The sequence below is a fragment of the Sus scrofa genome, chromosome 1 (genome assembly GCF_000003025.6).
Source record: "Sus scrofa isolate TJ Tabasco breed Duroc chromosome 1, Sscrofa11.1, whole genome shotgun sequence".
NCBI classification, from domain to species: domain Eukaryota; kingdom Metazoa; phylum Chordata; class Mammalia; order Artiodactyla; family Suidae; genus Sus; species Sus scrofa.
Window position 1 is genome coordinate 83,225,548 of NC_010443.5, and position 19,416 is coordinate 83,244,963.

The window sequence follows — 19,416 nt, forward strand, 5'->3', positions numbered from 1 at the left end:
CTGCAACCTATACCACAGCTCACAGCAATGCCAGATCCTTAACCCACTAAGCAGGGCCAGGGATTGAACCTGCATCCTCATGGATCCAAGTTGGATTTGCTATCACTTAGACACAATGAGAACTCCCTGAAATTGAATTTTAAGAATCTACAGGTATAAACAGTATTATATTTCAACATCATTAGTAAGCTATTTTCTTTTTTAGTTCTTTCTAGGACTGAAGTATCCAAATCAACTATTGAAATATGAGAAACATGAGATTGAAGTTAAATATTTTCAAATTGAGCTCTTTTATTATGCAGTATTATTTTTTCCTCTCTACACAGTGTATTGACTCTTTTGATATAAATGTAATTTTTGGTAGAGTTGTTTCATGATCTCTATGTGTTATTTTTGCCTTTGTTGCATTATATAACCTCTATGTTTCCTGGAAGTCTGTATCACCTTTCTGTTTTCTCCTGTTTTTTTTCTTAATATTGATTGGTGTTTGATTCATTCTCAATTTCATCATTTTTGTTAGAAGGGATGGAAAATGACTTTTTTCCCCTTTCTCGTTGCCTCGTTAAAAATAGATAGGCCATGCTTGCTTTTCTAGGGAATTTTGTCAAGACAGAAGTTTAGAAATAAGGATGGTGTGTCCTCTGCTTGGATTTGGTCTCTTTGACTAAGGTCATCTGGCTGACAGCTCTGGTCTCCCAGGCAAGCTTTTCCTCTCCGAGTACTTTAAAAGTCGCAGAAATAGGATCAATTGATGTTTAGTTCATTATTCCATTTGAAGTATCTTGTTGGTTTTGTAGTGGAAGATGACTGATTTAGGTCTAATATGATTTAGATCTGTGATGTCCTTGGAGGAAACACCAGAAATAATCCAGATTCTGGATTATTATAATCCTCTTTCTCATTAACAGAAATCTGTATTGATATTTGAGCTGTTGGATGAATATCTCAAGTATCACCTCTGGCTACATCAACACATGTCCTAATATCACATAATGGAGTTCCCATCATGGCTCAGTGGTTAACAAACCTGACCAGTACCCATGAGCACTCAGGTTTGATCCCTGGCCTCGCTCAGTGGGTTAAGGATCCGGCGTTGCCATGAGCTGTGGTGTAGGTCAAAGAGTCGGCTCGGATCCTGAGTTGCTGTAGCTGTGGCGTAGGCTGGCAGCTGTAGCTCTGATTCAACCCCTAGCCTGAGAACCTCCATATGCTATGGGTGCGGCCCTAAGAAGACAAAAAGGCAAAAATAAAATAAATATCACATAATGAATGTGGTAATTGTTTTAAGGTAAAATGTCATTTCTTTTGTCCTAAATTAAAAAAAATAAATAAAAGTGAAAACATTAACTGAAGTTTCGGACTTAACCTGTAGTTCTAACTTTCCAAAGCAGCTATTTTCATTTTTCATCTGTTACTTTCTATCTGTCTTCACATATGGATGTTTCATGTGATTAAAGTAATATTTTATACAAGTAAAATTATAAAGAAAATGTATAAATCTTAATATTTAAAAATAATATTAAAATAATAATGGTCAATGGAGTTATACTGTGGGGGGGGAAATAAAGGACAGAATGAATATTAGGAATTTGAATCATATTAGGTCCAGCCAAATTGTCTGATTTCAAAAATCCGGCTGTTCAAATTGTTGAAAAATGACATGTTCTACAATAACTAAAATTTATCCCATTATTTGCCCTTGGGTTCCTCAATTGTTTGGATTTAATTTGTTTAAAAATATCTAGTATGCTTTTGGCTTGTTTATGATAGAGTACAAAAAAAAAAAATGAGACTTAAATGGAAAGGAAGATGTTTGGGTTTCTTTTCCATCACTTACAGACTTTCTTAGGGCAACATTCTTCACCTTTCTGAGCTTCCATGGGGATAAAAATTGTTAAATCTCAGAATACTTTATGATTAGATTAAAAATGCCATTTTTAGGTTTACGTACCATACAAATATTTGTAATTACAGAGAAACATGAATAACCAACATTGTTTAACTACTTGTCTTTTTTCTTTGTGACTCTGGTTATCATTCATGTAGTGAATATACTTTTGTATGGATGTAATTTTGGCGGTTTGATCCATTGGATAGGTATCAAGATCTACATTTCTCAAGATCTTATGAGAAAACTTGGCTTGTCACAAGGTCGCTTACTGATGAATGGCAGTGTGATGTGTTTTTTTGTTTGTTTTTCTATTTGAGTGTCTTTCTTGATCACACCATAGCCACTTATCAGCATGGTGACAGCTTTAAACAGCATCTAAACATTGCTTTGTCTCTGCCACAGATCACATCAATATAACATTAACTTGTTTCTGATTTTTATTTTTTTGTCTTTGTCTTTTTAGGGCTGCACCCGTGACATATGGAGGTTCCCAGGCTATGGGTCTAATCAGAGCTGTAGCCGCTGGCCTACATCACAGCCACAGCAACATGGGATCCAAGCCACATCTGCGACCTACACCACAGCTCACAGCAACGCAGATCCTTAACCCACCGAGCAAGGCCAGTGATTGAACCTGTATCCTCATGGATGCTAGTCAGATTCATTTCCTCTGAGCCACAACGGGAACTCTCACTTGTTTCTGATTATTAAAAAAAAAATCTGGAAAATAAGAAAGAATTAAAAAGAGAATGTGGAAAACGGGTTATTACAGTCTACTAATGGAAATAACTAACCATTTATATGTATTATGTTGCCTCCAAATTTTTACCATGGAACTCTTTTCATGTATGACATAGAGATGTTTTCCCATGTCCATCTTACCACCTTTCTTATTCAAGTTTTAGAATATATATGTTATAAAGTAACAACTTAAGAAGGAGAAAATAACTATAGAAAAATGAAGATTCTCTTAACGAGATCCTTCACAAGCTAAAGAGTTAACATACAGAAGAAACAGACATTTCCACTCCATTCCTAAGGTCCCACCTGTGGTTTGCTTGGAGACGGCAAAAGTATCTGTGGCATCCTCAGCAGTCAGTGTGGTATGGTGGGGAAAAAGGCTTTGGTTTCTGGCCAGCCTGAGTGAATCTTGGTCCCTAAAGCTTGGTAGCCTTGTGATGTTGAACCATCACTTAAGTTCTCTGACCTTTAGCTTTAACTTTAAAATGGGGTGAGCATGCCTGCTGTGGGATTAGACAGTGACCGTAGATTAGAGTGCCTGGCCCGCTGACTGGATGTGTTAGGCACAGGTGAGATGGTTAGAGGACACCTAAAGCCTAAGGCTTGTAGAATTTGAGCATTCTGTATGGAGAGCAGGTTAAAGCCTTAAGCTAGGCTAACTCCATTCTAGAATGATTTGTTTGTATAATTCACCATTTCTGCTTTCTCTGGCACGTACAAGTACTGCCAAAAGAGGAGTAGAGAATGATGAAAAGTGAAAGTACTTTGAAGATGGTCTCTGATGGGCAGGACCCGCAGCCCCAGCCCAGGTTGCAGTGTCCCCTTCATCTTCAGTTACCCTTTCTGATGGTCTGTGACATAATGAGCCTGGGTTCAGTTTTGGGGATTCACAGACCAGTCCCAAAGGGATATTCACACTCTGGGGCAGTATGAAGTAACACTTGTTGAGGCAAGAAATCAATTCAGAAAAAGCAAATACCTTTTCAAGTCATTTTAAAAAAATTCGGAATGGGAGTTCCCATTGTAGCTCAGCGATAATGAACCAAACTAGTATCCATGAGGATGCATGTTCAATCCCTGGCCTCACTCAGTGGTTTAAGGATCTGGCATTACCTCAAGCTGCAGTGTAGGTTGCAGATGTGGCCTGGATCCCACATTGCTGTGGCTGTGGTGTAGGCAGGTAGCTACAGCTCCAATTTGACCCCTAGCCTGGAAACTTCCATATGCCATGCGTGTAGTCCTAAAAAGCAAAAAATAAAATAAAAAATTTTTAAAAATCAGAATGAAAAAAGATTTAATCAGCCCTATTGTGAATGATAGAGTAGGTGGTATAAATTCTGAAAACTTTTTTTTCTTATTTTATTTTTTCCATTATAGCTAGTTACAGTATTCTGTCAATTTTATACTGCACAGCAAAGTAACCCAGTCACACACATACGTATACATTTTTTTCTCACATTATCCTCCATCACGTTTGATCACAAGTGACAAGATATAGTTACCTATGCTGTACAGCAGGATCTCATTGCTTATCCATTCCAAAGGCAATAGTTTGCATATATCAACCACAGATTCCCAGTCCATCCCACTCCCTCCCCCTCCCCTTGGCAACCACAAGTCTGTACTCCAAGTCCATGATTTTCTTTTCTGTGGGAAGGTTCATTTGTGCTGTATATTAGATTCCAGATATAGGTGAGATCATATGGTATTCGTCTTTCTCTTTTTAACTTACTTCTCTTCGTATGAGGGTCTCTAGTTCCATCCATGTTGCTGCAAATGGCATTATTTTGTTCTTTTTTATAGCTGAGTAGTATTCCATGGTGTATATATATATTCCATAGCTTCTTAATCCACTCATCTGTCTTTGGACATTTAGGTTGTTTCCATGTCTTGGCTATTGTGAATAGAGCTGCAGTGAACATACAGGTGCATGTGTCTTTTTCAAGGAAAGTTTTGTCTGGATATATGCCCAAGAGTGGGATTGCTGGGTCACATGGTAGTTCTATGTATAGTTTTCTGAGGATCCTCCATTCTGTTTTCCATAGTGGTTGTACCAATTTACATTCCCACCAACAGTGCAAGAGGGTTCCCTTTCTCCACATTCTCTCCAGCATTTGTTATTCATGGACTTATTAATGATGGCCATCCTGACTGGTGTGAGGTGGTATCTCACGGTAGTTTTGATTTGCATTTCTCTAATAATCAATTATATTGAGCATTATTTCATGTGCTTGTTGGCCATCTGTATGTCTTCTTTGGAGAAATATCTATTCAGGTCTTTTGCCCATTTTTCCATTGTGTTGTTGGCTTTTTGCTGTTGAGTTATATAAGTTGTTTGTACATTTTACAGATTAAACCCTTATCAGTTGCATCATTTGAAAGTATTTTCTCCCAGTCGTTAGGTTGTCTTTGTGTTTTTTTAATGGTTTCCTTTGCTATGCAAAAGCTTGTCCGTTTGATTAGGTCCCATTGGTTTATAGTTGTTTTTATTTCTGTTACTTTGGGAGACTGACCTGAGAAAACATTTGTAAGATTGATGTCAGAGAATGTTTTGCCTGTGTTCTCTTCTAGGAATTTGATGGTGTCTTGTCTTAGGTTTAAGTCTTTAAGCCATTTTGAGTTTATTTTTGTGCATGGTGTGAGGGTGTGTTCCAGCTTCAGTGATTTACATGCGGCTGTCCAGTTTTCCCAGCACCACGTGCTGAAAAGACTGTCTTTTTCCCATTTTATATTCTTGCCTCTTTTGTTGAAGATTAATTGACCGTAGGAGTCTGAGTTTATTTCTAGGTTCTCTATTCTATTCCATATGTCTGTTTAGGAACCAGTAGCACACTGTCTTGATGACTGTGGCTTTGTAATATTGCCTGAATTCTGGAACAGTTATGCCTCCTACTTGGTTTTTGTCTATTGAATGTACAAATATAAGTGAAAAATCAGTATTTCTTTTAGCCAGTAAAAAGTCAGTACCTGGGTGTATATGAGAAAAGCAACATTAATCTAATCTTTATTTCTCCCTAGCTGCAAAGTTAGAGGAATCCACAGGCTGTGGTTGCTCATATCCGACCTAGGATGAGTCAAAGATGTAGACATAACCCACAGAAAGACACAAGGAGGGTGGCTGTAAGTGTGGTAGTAGATTCAAGTGTGGTATTAGGCAAGTAATTAATTCTCATAAGGGAAACAAGTGGATGTCTCCAAGAAATGGTACCTAAGTGGGTCTTTCGAGATGAATAGAAGTTCACCAGGAAGGCGAACAGCCTTTCAGGCCCAGAAGACTCTATCAGCAAGATGCAGAATATGTGGTGTCATGCAGTTCAGGGAATGGAAGGTAGCCATGTGGTTTGCAGGGCCTAAGAAAAGGGGAGGGGAGGGTGAGCTTGAAGCCACTGCACCAGTTCCAACATTGAGGTTTGACTTTTACCGTTGACAGTGTTACTTTTACTTCTATGCCAGTGAAATATTTGGAATATATATGTGTGTGTGTGTGTGTGTGTATAATAAATATAACTAATATGTAATTAGTAAAAGCAGAAATAATAACAGCCAGTCAACATAAAACAATAATTTTTGAAACACAGAAAAATCAGTCAGCTGTACACTAGCTGAAAATAGACCATTTTTTAGGAAGGTGGGCAGTGCCCTTTTCCAGTCCAGCTAGTAGCCAAATGCTTCAAAGAAGAGTTAACTTCTCACCACACATCAGAGATCTATCAGCCTTAGTAACCTGATGCCACACAGCTAACACATCTGTTATGGCTTGGCATATAAATTATTAGTATCTGTTATTCCCTCAACCACTAATCTTCCCTAAACTTCTAGATATCATAACTGATTTGGTTAAAGGTACTTTCTTTAGCAGAGAGAGATTTATAGATAGGTAAATACATTTTTTTTTTCAGCTGCATGCTGCACCCACAGCACATGGAATTTCCTGGGCCAGGGATCAAATCTGAGCCACAGCTGCAACCTACATAGCCACAACACCACATCCTTAACCTGGTACACCACAGTGGGAACTCCTAAGTATGTTTTGTTTGTTTGTTTGTTTGTTTTGTCTTTTTAGAGCTACACCCATGGTATATGGAGGTTCCCAGGCTAGGGTTTGAATCAGCTGTAGCTACCTGCCTACACCACAGCCACAGCAATGTGGGATCCAAGCCGCGTCTGTGACCCACACCTCAGCTCATGGCAATGCTGGATCCTTAACTCACTGAGTGGGACCAGGGATTGAGCCTGTCTCCTCATGGATACTAGTTGGGTTCATTCACCACTGAGTCACAACAGGAACTCCATAAATATGTATTTTTAAGAGAAACATAATATATCTTTAAAATACACATATACTTCTTTTTAGAAGTTGGGTAGCGATAAGAGACACTTTGATGGGGCACAGCCAGGAAATATTCAAGTAAATAGAGTTGATAGCATAAGCCTTGTGCTATTCTTTTGTACTTTTTTGAAATAAATTTTATTGGAGCATAGTTGACTTAACTTGTGCTTTTCTTAGTACCTTATTTTCTTATAATGCCTTACTGATTTTTCCTTTACTTTAAGCACTAGATGGGAAGTCAGTAGTCCAGAGCCAGCCGTATTGTTTTATAAACACCCACCTCATCTCAGACCAGTCCCTCTACTTCTCCATCCTTCTGTGTCCTCATCTCCCCAGGGAAAGAATTTTCAAGTGGATCCCACAGGGTGTAGCAGGCCCCGGTCCATGGGCCATTCTGGAAGGTTCTGCAGGGAGTTTTCCCGCCATCCCACCCCCTTCCAGTCAAGCAGCTTTCCTCTTGTTTGTATTGTGAATTGGGGTTTTTTACAAGATTTTGTGATAAAAAGATTCTATCACTTTTTGAAAGCTGGAGAAAAATGGTTCCCATATCTGGAGGGTGGGATAACAGCAGTTCCATTTCAGAGCTGCCTGAAGGGTTGAACAACTTATTCTGTGTAAAACAGGGCACAGAATGTAGGAGGCCTTTGCTGTGTCAACTATTAACCTTACCCCACCCACTTCAAATAGGTTCCTCACAAATAAGACTACATTTCATACTTCTAAACTTTGAGTATAAGATGTTTACCTGAAAAAAAAAATCCATCCGTTTTCTATCAAAAATACTGTAAAAATATCTTGTACATTTCCTTGGTGAATTTTTTTTTTTTTCTCTCTCTCTTTTTCGGCCGCACTCAAGGTATATGGAAGTTCCTGGGCCAAAGTTTGAATCCAAGCCGGAACTTCGACCTGTGCTGCAGCTGCAGCAACACTGGACCCTTAACCCACTGCCCCAGGCCAGGGATGGAACCCTCCCCCCACAGAGACAACACCAGATCATTAACCCATGTGCCACAGCGGAAACTCCCTCTCTGAATTCTTCGTAGAAGCATTTTATTTTTTTGTTGTTGTTCATTGCTCCTTGTCTTCCACAACTGAAAGTTTTCTCTTTGTGTCAGCTTTTGGAAATACTTCTGACCGCATGTCTCATATATCCGTGCATTTCAGGCTTGCCAGCTCATGGGAAAGTGACATCAGCGTGCATGCCCTCACCCTGCCCTCTGCGACCTGCCTGGAGCTGCTGTTGGTATTATTAAGGAGTAGCGCCACTCTGCCTGCATCCCTTCGCCATGTGAATTCTTTCCAGGTAAGGAATGGCTCCTTTATAAGCAAGGTGTGATTTTTCAGCCTAACTCATGGTTGTTTTTTAAGGATGCGGTCTTTCTCAGGAGATAGCCCACGGAAACCCATATATTCACCTGATGATGATAACTATGATAATAGTAAGCACCCACCTGTGTCGCCTTGTCTATCTCTTTTTAGGTAAATAGACAGACTGAGGCTGAAAATTGATTAGGTATTTCTCTAGTAGCAGCAGAATCCACATCTCTCTAACCCCAGGGTTTGTTCTCTTAATATCCATCTCTCCTGCCCCTGAGAGAAAAGGCAAGAACCTTTGACAAAGACTCTTGTGAATGCCACTTCCCACTTCCCAGCTTTTCCTGAGGACAAGAATTTTCAGCCATTGTGAATGTCTTTGCTACTTTGAGTTTGCAGTCAAGTTGCCGAATGGATGTTTAACAAGGGTCTGTCCTCCCCAGTTTCCCTCTCTCCGTGGTCCCTCCCTTCTCTGGGTATCTGTCCATGCTCCTGGTAAGGGATGTGCTCAGAACAGAACAAGGGTTTCTGTTGTGACTCAGTGGTAACGAACCTGACCAGTTATCATTGAGGATGTGGGTTTGATCCTGACCAGTATCACTGAGGATGTGGGTTTGATCCCTGGCATCGCTCACTGGATGAAGGATCTGGCGTCACCGTGAACTGTGGTGTAGGTCACAGACGCGGCTCAGATCCTGCATTGCTGTGGCTGTGGTGTATAGGCCAGCAGTTGCATCTCCGATTCGACCCCTAGCCTGGGAACTTCCATATGCCACCGTGCAGCCCTAAAAAAGAAAAAGAAAAAACCTTAAGAGAACAGCATTAGGAATTCCCTGGTGGTGCAGCTGGTCAAGGATCCAGTGTTGTCTCTGCTGTGGTGAGGGTTACTGCTGTGGCAAGGGCTCAATCCCTGGCCTGGGAACTTCCACATGCTGTGGATGTGGCCAAAAAAGGAAGGCAAGCAAACAAAAACAGAACAGCATCTGTGGACTCACAGCAAGAAGGACCAGCGCCCCCTCCCCAGCAGCTAATTGTCCCTGAGGTGGTATATGAGAATTCAGATGTTTATTGGCCAATTCATTTGTGACCCTGTCACCAATGAATGAAATCAGACATATCTGTGATTCATGGCATTGGAAAATATTCACAAGCCCCCTGAGGCTGGTGAGAAGGCCACACACATTGCTGAGAAATTAGTGAATGTGGTTTGTTTCTGCTTCTGAAAGGTTGCTGACGTGTCCTCTGATAACTTTGGAGTCTGCAGATACTGCTCTGTGGTAAAACAAGACGTGGATTTTCCTATGAGTTACAGCTCAGGAATGTCGTAAAATTAAAAACAAAACAAAAGACAAACAAAACTGCTCCACGATCATTTGCACTCATATTCTCCTGGCAATCCGTTGCCTTGATTGTCTCTGGGATTTTTCTTCCTGGTACACACTTCAGACTTTGGCTGGGGGGACCTGTTTGTGTTTATCATCACTCGATTATCAACTTCAAGGTCCTGGATTCAGGGACCGTAGAGAACACCTTCTCGTTTTGTAGGAGAGGAGACTGAGATCCAGAGGGATGCAGTCCGTTGTCCAGGGATCAGCCAGCATGTTAGAGACAAGGCTGCACTTTGCCAGGGTAGCTGCTTCTGCTGCCCAAATGCGATACTCGCTGAAGTCCCAGGAGGCGGAAGGGGTGTGAGTGGCCCTATCTACCTTTGAATGTTTGCAGTGCCCTTTATTTTGTAGAAATTTATAATTACTTATTTGGATACTGCCCTAAGTCAGAACCGATTTATTTATCTACTTATTTTTCTTGCATTAGCTGTGTCTATTTATTTTTTTTTGGTAATTGTATTGAAGTATAGTTGATTTACAATGTTGTGTTAATTTCTGCTGTGCAAAGCAATTCAGTTATCCATTATATATATCCATTCTTTTTCAGATTCTAAATTCTGTACATCAATCCATATTTCTCCTAAGTTTTGCTCTTTGGATTGAAAATTGAATAACACAAATGTTTGAACATGCCCACATACTTTTATAGGAGATACAAAAAGCATAACAATGGATATCTTTGGGCACTGAGGCTGGAGGACAGTTATTTCTTTCTTTTTTTATTATTTATTTATTTATTTATTTATTTTGTCTTTTTAGGGCCATACCCACAGTTCCCAGGCTAGGGGTCGAATCCGAGCTCTAGCTGCCGGCCTACACTGCAGCTGTAGCAACTCGGGATCTGAGCCACAGCTCACAGCATTGTTGGATCCTTAACCCACTGAGTGAGGCCAGGGCTTGAACCCACGTCCTCAGGGATACTAGTCAGATTCATTTTCGCTGAGCGCTGAGCCCCAACGGGAACTCCAGAAGACAATTATTTCTTATTTCTATTTTTATATTTTTAATTTTATTGGAGTATAGTTGACTTACAGTGTTGTATTAGTTTCATGTGTATAGCAAAGTGAAGCAGTTACACATATACATAAAGCCATTCTGCTTCCATATAGGTTATTACAGAATATTGAGTAGAGTTCCCTGTGCTATACAGTAGGTCCTTGTCAGTTATCTATATATGGTAGTGTGTATATGTTAATCCCACCCTCCTAAAGTGTCCCCCCCGACAATTCCCCTTTTGTTAACTAAAAGTTTGATTTTGAAATCTGTGCATTTGTTTCTGTTTTATAAAGTTCTTTTGTATTATTTTTTATTAGTGTCCACATATAAGTGATATCATGTGATATTTAGAAGACAATTATTTTTTTCTTTCCCTCCCTCACATGCTGTTTGAAGTTTTTATGTGACGGGTGAATGGGGAGCATGAGAGATGCCTTTGACGTGGAGGATTTGGAGGGTTTTACAGTGTATGGGGGAGATAGACCAACCATCCACGTGTGATAGAAATTGAGCATCCTTTTATTACAAAGCAGCCTCCGGCAAGTCTTAAAAATATTAAAGGTAGAAGAGTAATCTAGACGGGTGTGGGGGATTTAGAGGAGGCTAGACTGTATTTCTTCTCGGTAGAGAGAGAAAATCCAGCTCCCTTCCAGGATCTCACTTCAAGCTCACATACACTCGCTTGTTGCCCTTGGTGCCATCAGCGTCTGCTCTTGGCGCCTCTTATCACGGGAGCTCTCGGCACCATCAGGATGTTACTTACTGACTCTCCCTCTCTGTTAGTGACTGTACTTCATCTGGTCTCAGTTCCTTTGCTGAATACGCTTGTCAGGGGCCCATGCACTTTCCCAGTTTCCAAGGTACAGAAAGACTTGGCTTAAGTTCACAAACAGTGTCTGCCAAATAGGTTTCATCCCTGCCACTCCCCCTGGAAAGATGCATTCTTACCAGAGACACACCAGCAGTCGACACCCCCACACAGGTCTTCATTCCAGGATAAAGGATCAGTAAATGGGATTCGGGGGGGGGTGTCGGAAGTAGAAGGAGATGCCCTGCTTTTTCATCTCTGCAGTGCCTTCGTCATCATTTATTACAATGGCAAGCATCGGGGCTGCTGATGTTGCCCGAGTTGGGGATTTATTTTTTCAATTGGAAACTCACTTCAGTTTTTTGTTTTGTTTTGTTTTGTTTTAAAGGGCTGGGCTGGCAAGCACTATAAAATAGTAGAATGACACTTGTTAAAAATATCACCTTTACATTTCCAGTTCTCTAGCTTTCCAGGCCTAGGCAGTCACTAAAGCACCGCAACTTTTTCTGTAAAAATATTGTTTTAGGTGCCTGAAGATTCAGATGGCATTTCTGTTGGTCACATCCCCAAAGGAAGGGTTTATCTTATTAATTAGAGCTATTAATGTATATAAAATGCTACCTTTGTAAACTGCAACATAACATTTCTCTCAGGCTAAGAGGGCTGTCTTTGGGTGCTTTTGTTACAATTTCCACTTAGGCTGAGTTACAGTACTGAATACCCCTGGTGTGGTTATGAGCAAATGGAGGACTCAGTATTACTCAGCACATTCTACAGTTGTTGTAGCTTCAAGAAAGGCAGACTTAGCACACCACTCCCTGCTTTTACAGTTCTTCCCTGACTTCCTAATGCCATGAGAACAAAAATCTAAGCTCCTTCTCCAGACCATCACAGCCAGGCCACATCTGCCCCTGCCTTCCTTCCTGGCCTCATCTCCTGCTCTCTCCCACTCCCTCACACTGTTCCAGCCTCCCTGGCCTTAATGCCTGCTTCCCCTGCTGCTCCTGGCCATAGGGCCTGTGCATCAGCTATTCTCTCTACCTCCTGAACACTCTGGTCCAGAGCCTTGCGCTGTTGGGGCCTCTTGTCTTTCAGGTCTCAGCTCAGGTGCCCTCTCCCCCAAGAGGCCTAACCTGACCCCCTCCCTCCATCACCATTATTTTACAATCTCATGCAGTCTTGTTTGTCTCCAAAGAAGTAGTTCTGCAGGTTTAGCAAAAAATGGCAAAAGGTGACATTGCTTCCTTTAGTGACTAGATGGTTCTCCTGGTCAGGCCACCTTGGTCAAAACAGTACAGCAGGAAGATGAAGTGGGTCCACACTGGCACACAGGCCCTGGGCTGAGCATGGCTTTCCCAGTCTGCCCCTGTGTCTGCATTTCAGTTGGTCTCATCACTCTAAACATGGCCTGGCTAGGTGGTAACATGGTAACATGGCAAAGGCTAATGGATGGAGCCATCTGGCCAAACTCAATCTTTCTCCTAACTGCTGGCTTGACTCCCAATTCTTGGGAGAGAATTCCCAAGAGGAATCTACCTTGGAAATGTATACTCAGCCAAAAGATCAGGAATGTTCCATCGCCTTAAGTCCTGAGCTCGGGAAACCCCTTTGTTCATCCCCACATCTTAGCTCATTAACTCCAGCTCCACCCAGCTGCTCCAGGCCCAACTGTGTGGCTGGCATTTTCCAGGGCAGAGGGCCCCCGAATTGAAGCTCCTCTTTTTCCCCAGGTATATTGCTGTATTCTATACTAATTGTAAATGTTTTCACAGACATTATCCTTTTTAAAATCCTTATAAGGACCCCTATTATAAAGGGGCAGAAGATAAGCAATGTAGGCAAGTCATGTAACTACCAAAATGCAGGGCTTTGTTTCAGACCTGGGGCTTCGGCTCTGGGTCTATTATGTATTCCATCTCATGGCCGTTCCATCAAAGAAAATGCCAAATGGTCCTCTTTAACTGTCCTGGGTCTTGTAGGTCTTATTGTTACCATATGGCAGCAACAGCATCTCTTTTATTAATATCATCCTTTAGAGAACCACAACCTTCAGCCATGGGAGCAGTAGGAGTAACGTTCCCAAGCCTTATGGATCCTGGCAACTTATAAGCTAAACTTCATGAGATGATGGTTTTATGTACACACTGTGGGTTGCATGATGCAGTGAAAATACGTAGAAGAGAAGAAGCAAAAGCACTTTCTAGAGCTTATCTCTTACCACTTGATATTTCCTCAGCTCTACATGGATTTGAAATCATACACTGTTCAGCAGAAAAAGGTGAAGCTGATAGAGCACCTTGAATAAAGGTCCCATTTGCTATTCTGGAGAGAAAGACGTTTTCGGTTATGGTGTCATTTATATGTAGTTTGATTTTTAACGTTAAGAAATCCGCTGATACTTATACGTTGCCATTTCCATGATGTAAAAACCATCATGGTTGACCCTTGAATAATATGGGTTTGAACCACATGATTCCACTTATATATAGATATTGTCAACAGTATATATACTACAGTACTGCACTGTGGTCTGTGGTTGGTCGAATGGGCTGATGGAGAGGTACTGAGGACATAGGGGCCCGGTTATAAGTTATACACAGCCTAATCCCCACATTGTTCAAGGGTCAACTCTATTCAACTTCTCAATTGTTCAGAAATTAATAATTTTACAAATAGTTCTCCCTTCAAGCTACTCTTCTACTACTTGTTAGTATCTGTGTCAGAAGAGGAGTTCCCTTGTGGTACAGTGGGTTAAAGATCCAGCACTGTCACTGCAGCAGCTTGGATCACTTGTGCATTCCATCCTGGCCTAGGAACTTCTGCCTGTTATGGGTGCAGCCAAAAAAGAAAAAGAAAAGGAAGAGTTTTCTTTGCAGAATCACCGTGGTGGCTGGGACCCTGTACACATATCCTGAAAACTGCAGGCCCTTCAAAGCCCTCATTGCCGCTCAGTACAGTGGGGCTCAGGTCCATGTGCTCTCCGAACCATCCCACTTACATTTTGGCCAAACCAACCACACCCCCAAATTGCTCCATAAATTTCCTGCTGGTAAGGTTCCAGCATTTGAGGGTGACGGTGGATTCTGTGTGTTCGAGAGCAATCCCATTGCCTGCTGTGTGAGCAACAAGGAGCTGTGGGAAAGTACTTCCAAGGCAGCAGCCCAGGTTGTGCAGTGGGTGAGCTTTGCCGATAGCAACATCGTGCCCCCGGCCAGTACCTGGGTGTTCCCCACCTTGGGCATCATGCATTACAACAAGCAGGCCACAGAGAATGCAAAGGATGAGGTGAGGTGAGTTCTGGGGCTGCTGGATGCTCACTTGAAGACAGGGACTTTTCTGGTGGGCGAACGTGTGACACTGGCCAACATCACAGTTGTCTGCACCCTATCGTGGCTCTACAAACAGGTCCTGGAGTTTTCTTTCCACCAGGCCTTCTGCAATACCAACCACTGGTTCCTCACCTGCGTTAACAAGCCCTAGTTCCGGGCTGTCTTGGAGGAGGTGAAGCTCTGTGAGAAGATGGCCCAATTTGATGCTAAAAAGTTTGCAGAGAATCAGCCTAAAAATGACACCCCATGGAAAGAGAAAGGTTCTGGAGGAGAAAAGCAGAAACCCCAGGCTGAGCAGAAAGAGGAGAAAAAGGCAACTGCTCCCACTCCTGAGGAGGAGATGGACGAGTGTGAGCAGGCACTGGCTTCTGAGCCCAAGGCCAAGGATCCCTTTGCCCACCTGTGCAAGAGCACCTTTGTGTTGGACGAATTTAAGCGCAAGTACTCCAATGAGGACATACTCTCTGTGGCACTGCTGTACTCCTGGGAGCACTTTGATAAGGATGGCTGGTCCTTGTGATACTCCAGGTACCACTTCTCTGAAGAGCTCAACCAGACCTTCATGAGCTGCAACCTTATCACTAGAATGTTCCAGCAATTGGACAAGCTGAGGAAGAATGTTTTGCCAGTGTCATTCTCTTTGGAACCAACAACAGCAGCTCCATCTCTGGTGTCTGGGTCTTCCAAGGCCAGGAGCTTGCCTTTCCGCTGAGTCCAGATTGGCAGGTGGACTATGAGTCATACACATGGTGGAAACTGGATCCTGGCAGCGAGAAGACCCAGATGCTGGTTCAAGAATACTTTTCCTGGGAGGGGGCCTGCCAGCATGTGCACGAAGCCTTCAATCAGGGTAAGATCTTCAAGAGAACGTCTCTTGCCATCACCTAGCTGCCTGCACCTGCCCTTCAGGAAGAATGGGGGTCATTAAAGGAAACTGAACATTGAAAAAAAAAAAAAAAAAAAGAGAGAGAGAGAGAGAAAGGAAGAAAACAAATTAACACATACAAATTTCGTTTAGTCATTTGGACAACAGTTGGCATCTTAAGTGAAAGGCTTTGATTGTAATGGAAGTTTGAAGTTGTGGTTTAAACTTCAGAACTTTTTTTTTAGCTATGTGCAATCTGTAGAGGCTCCAAGAAATTGGTCCTCAGAGGCCTGGGAACTTTACAGATGAGTAACAACAGAGAAGAGAAAGTTCGATCTCTACACCACTTTTTTTCCTATCTACTTTTAGACATCACACCATATAAATTTGTTGGTCTATCATATATCATGTTCATGCCTAGGTAAATTGTAGCCATTATTATCTCTTTTTTTTTGCTGCATGCGGAGTTCCCAGGCTAAGGATCAAAGCTGAGCCACCATTATTATCTTTTAAGGTAATGTTTTATAAAATGATTATAAAAAGATAGTCACTTGACGGTAAAAGATTGGAAAATTTAGGAAAACATAAGGGGAATTAAAATCACTGAGAATAACCAGTATTGACATTTTAGAGTAATTCTTGTTAGTGTATCTCTGTCTGTGTGTGTGTGTGTATATATATATATATACACACACACACACAATGTATTTTCATATAAATTGTCCACATCAAAGATGCTGGCACTCTGTTATGCAGTGTTCTGCTTTCTCTGTTTCATCGCTGGCATGCGCCTTCCCAGAGACTGTCAAAGGCTCATGCGGACCTTATACTTTGTAGACGGGGTCCTGCTCTTAGGTGGGAATGGAGGGAGGGAAGCCGGGAACCTTTCCTGATGTCCCAGGCTTGCCGTGATGTAATCGAGGGAGACAGACACGCGTCAAGATGGGCAAGCCCTTGCTAGAAGTCCTCGTGGTGGTCCATGTGTGCCTCCCAGGGATTGGAGAGGGTGTGAAGGCACCCTTGGTCCCAGGCAGGTCAGCCTTCTTCCTTTCCTGCCAGTGCCTCTGTCCTCAATGGGCCAACGGCATCAGGAGTTGAGTCCTGCTCATGGCACTTGGGGATCCAGTCTCAGAGGTAGTGGTTACTGCCCTGGCTGTTTTCAGTCCCTCTCCTTAGCCTCAGCAGCTTGTGTGTGAAAAGGATGTTGCCTTCTCTTCCTGCCCTGCGGGGGGTTTATGTGCTGTGGGGAAATAAGCAGGCCTCCTTAGGCTCCCCTAGTCCTCTGGGCTAAATCCTCTGGCTCCTCTCACATGGGACTCTGCTGTTCAGCCACATTGAGAGAAAACATGGGCAGCCAGGTCGAGAGCCTGGAGGTTTCCCAGCCACTCACGGTCCACTTACTGCCACATGTGCTTTTCAGGAGGCTGCTCCCCTGACTATCACCCCTGGCTACATGCCCTACTCTTCAGAACTATCCATCCCTTCAAAGATGCTGGGCCTGTAGGCAGCACAGGACGATTCCTGGGCCTCCCAGAGTAAGGCCTCTCCTCTGAGGAGCTGCCAGGTGGTGGGCAAGTTTGGTTGGTTGGGCTGGAGTACCCAGGTGCTGGCCTTACTGAGAGAAGCAGGATGAGGCCGAGCCTACAAAGTCGATAATTCAGTCTTGTTTTGTTTGCTTGTTTTGAATAAGTTAACTTTTGTTTCCCCTAACTTTGAAGGAAAGTCCATACTCGTGACGGAAAACAGTGGTATGTTTTTCATTAGCACAGCAGTACTTCTGGGATGGGCGTGGAAAGTCCTAAGGGACAGTCAGGGTTTGGTTAGTTCTACCATGACCAAGTTACAGATGGTCCTGGTTCTTTTTTTTTTTTTTTTTTTTCTTTTTTTCTTTTTAGGTCTGCACCTACAGCATATGAAATTTCCAGTCGAGGGGTCAAATTGGAGCTGCAGCTGCAGGCCGACACCACAACCACAGCAACACAGGATCCGAGCCACATCTATGACCTACACCACAGCTCACAGCAACGCTGGATCTCTGACCCACTGAGTGAGGACAGGGATCAAAAACACATCCTCATGGATACTAGTTGGGTTTGTTACCACTGAGCCACAACAGGAACTCCCGGTCCTGGCTCTTAAAGGTCAGCAGCATCCATGGGAAGCTGGTTTTTAATTCCGATTTCTGAGTGAGAGCCCCAGAGATTCTGATTCACTAACTCTGGAGGGGAGCCCTGAGATCTGCATTGTAACAAGCATCCAAGTCCAAAGCGTTTCTGAAAAAGATTTTCCAGAACAAGGTAAGAAACACTTACACGATAATGGAATATATTCCCATTGAAGTGAGAGTGCAGAGGAAGGGAATCTTTCACTTATGCAGAATGCCTAGTCATTAGCTCAACTGGCTTATTTTCCTCTTTTGTGCACTTTTTCTTATTAATTTGCACATAGCACAGTCCCTAACGAATGAAGTAAACTGAATCATTGTCATGAAGTTGGTAGTTTTTTTCTTTCACTTCTTTTTTCCTTCTGCCATCATCTTTCCTTTCTGCACTCAGAGGCATGGAAGTAGCCAGCTTTTTTTTTTTTTTCCTTTCGTCTTTTTAGGGCTGCACCTTTGGCATATGAAGGTTCCCAGGCTTGGGGTCCAATTGGAGCTATAGCCACTGGCCTACACCACAACCACAGCAATGCCAGATCTGAGCCATATCTGCGACCTACACCACAGCTTACAGCAATGCCAGATCCTTAACCCACTGAACGAGGCCAGGGATCGAACCTGTGTCCTCATGGCTGCTAGTCAGATTTGTTTCCACTGAGCCACAACTGGAAGTCGGGATCCAGCGGATAATTACCAGTCACTCATCTTTCTGCCATTCAGTGTGAACTCGGTATCTGCCTTCCTCAGGGCTCTGCTACCCCAGTGTCCTTTCCTCCTCGTGGAAGGGCCAGTGTCCTAGGTCAGTCACTCACCCTGACATAGGACACTCAAGGTCCAGTCTCAGATCTGCCACCAACTGGACTTGTGACCCTGACCTAGCCTGGTAACCCCTGTGGAGGTTTCCTTCTTCTATGCAATGAGGAGGTGGAGGTAAATTATAAAGTTCCTTTGAAAATAGATGCACACAGGGTCGTTTTGTCTATTCCCTGCTGTTCCTAATTTATTCACCCAGACTGAATAATACAACTTTATTCCTTAAAGGGACTAGGTCCTTATTTCTTTTGAACATCTCGAAAGTCTTTAACTGAAGAAAAACAGAGATAGAGCCACATAAAGGAGGTGTTTTGTTTTGTTTTGTTTTGTTTTCTGCTTACCAAGAGGATGGAGTCTCTGTCCCAAGAGCTTCCTACCAGCCACAAAAAAGTGTTGGGAGCAATGGGATGAGGGTGCTGCCTGAGAGCCCAGGTCACCCCTTCTTTTGGAGGCAGGTAAAGAGAAAACTTGTCAGGTAGGCTGTGTTATCAGAGAAGAGGAAGGGGAGAAACCCAGAATGTTCTCTGCACAGGCTTCGCTTTCTCTGCTTCTCTCTTCTGCTCTGCCTTCACCTTCCACTTTTGTTTCTCACTCTGGATCCTTGATCTTGTGGCTTAGGCATTTTCCGGTGGTTTTGTGTTTGCCTTTGTCTTACTCCAAGGTTTTCTAAAATGTGAGCCTCTCTCCTGGCTCAGCACTCTCAACAAGGGGAGAGTGTGGTTCTTTCCTACACACCAAGCCTGGCTATGTTTAGTCAAATGACTTGCTGGTGGTGGGTCTTAC

General features: G+C 42.8%; 1 protein-coding gene and 1 pseudogene across 2 annotated transcripts in view; both read left to right on the forward strand.

Moving 5' to 3' along the window:
• UBE3D (ubiquitin protein ligase E3D) overlaps positions 1-19,416 on the forward strand; it is a 155,387-nt gene that overhangs the window by 85,069 nt on the left and 50,902 nt on the right. For both annotated transcript variants that reach the window (XM_021091912.1, XM_021091918.1), the window contains exon 9: positions 8,127-8,265. In XM_021091912.1, coding sequence (XP_020947571.1) covers positions 8,127-8,265 — 139 coding nt within the window. The remainder of the gene's footprint in view (positions 1-8,126; positions 8,266-19,416) is intronic.
• On the forward strand, positions 11,075-15,760 carry LOC100524058 (annotated as a pseudogene).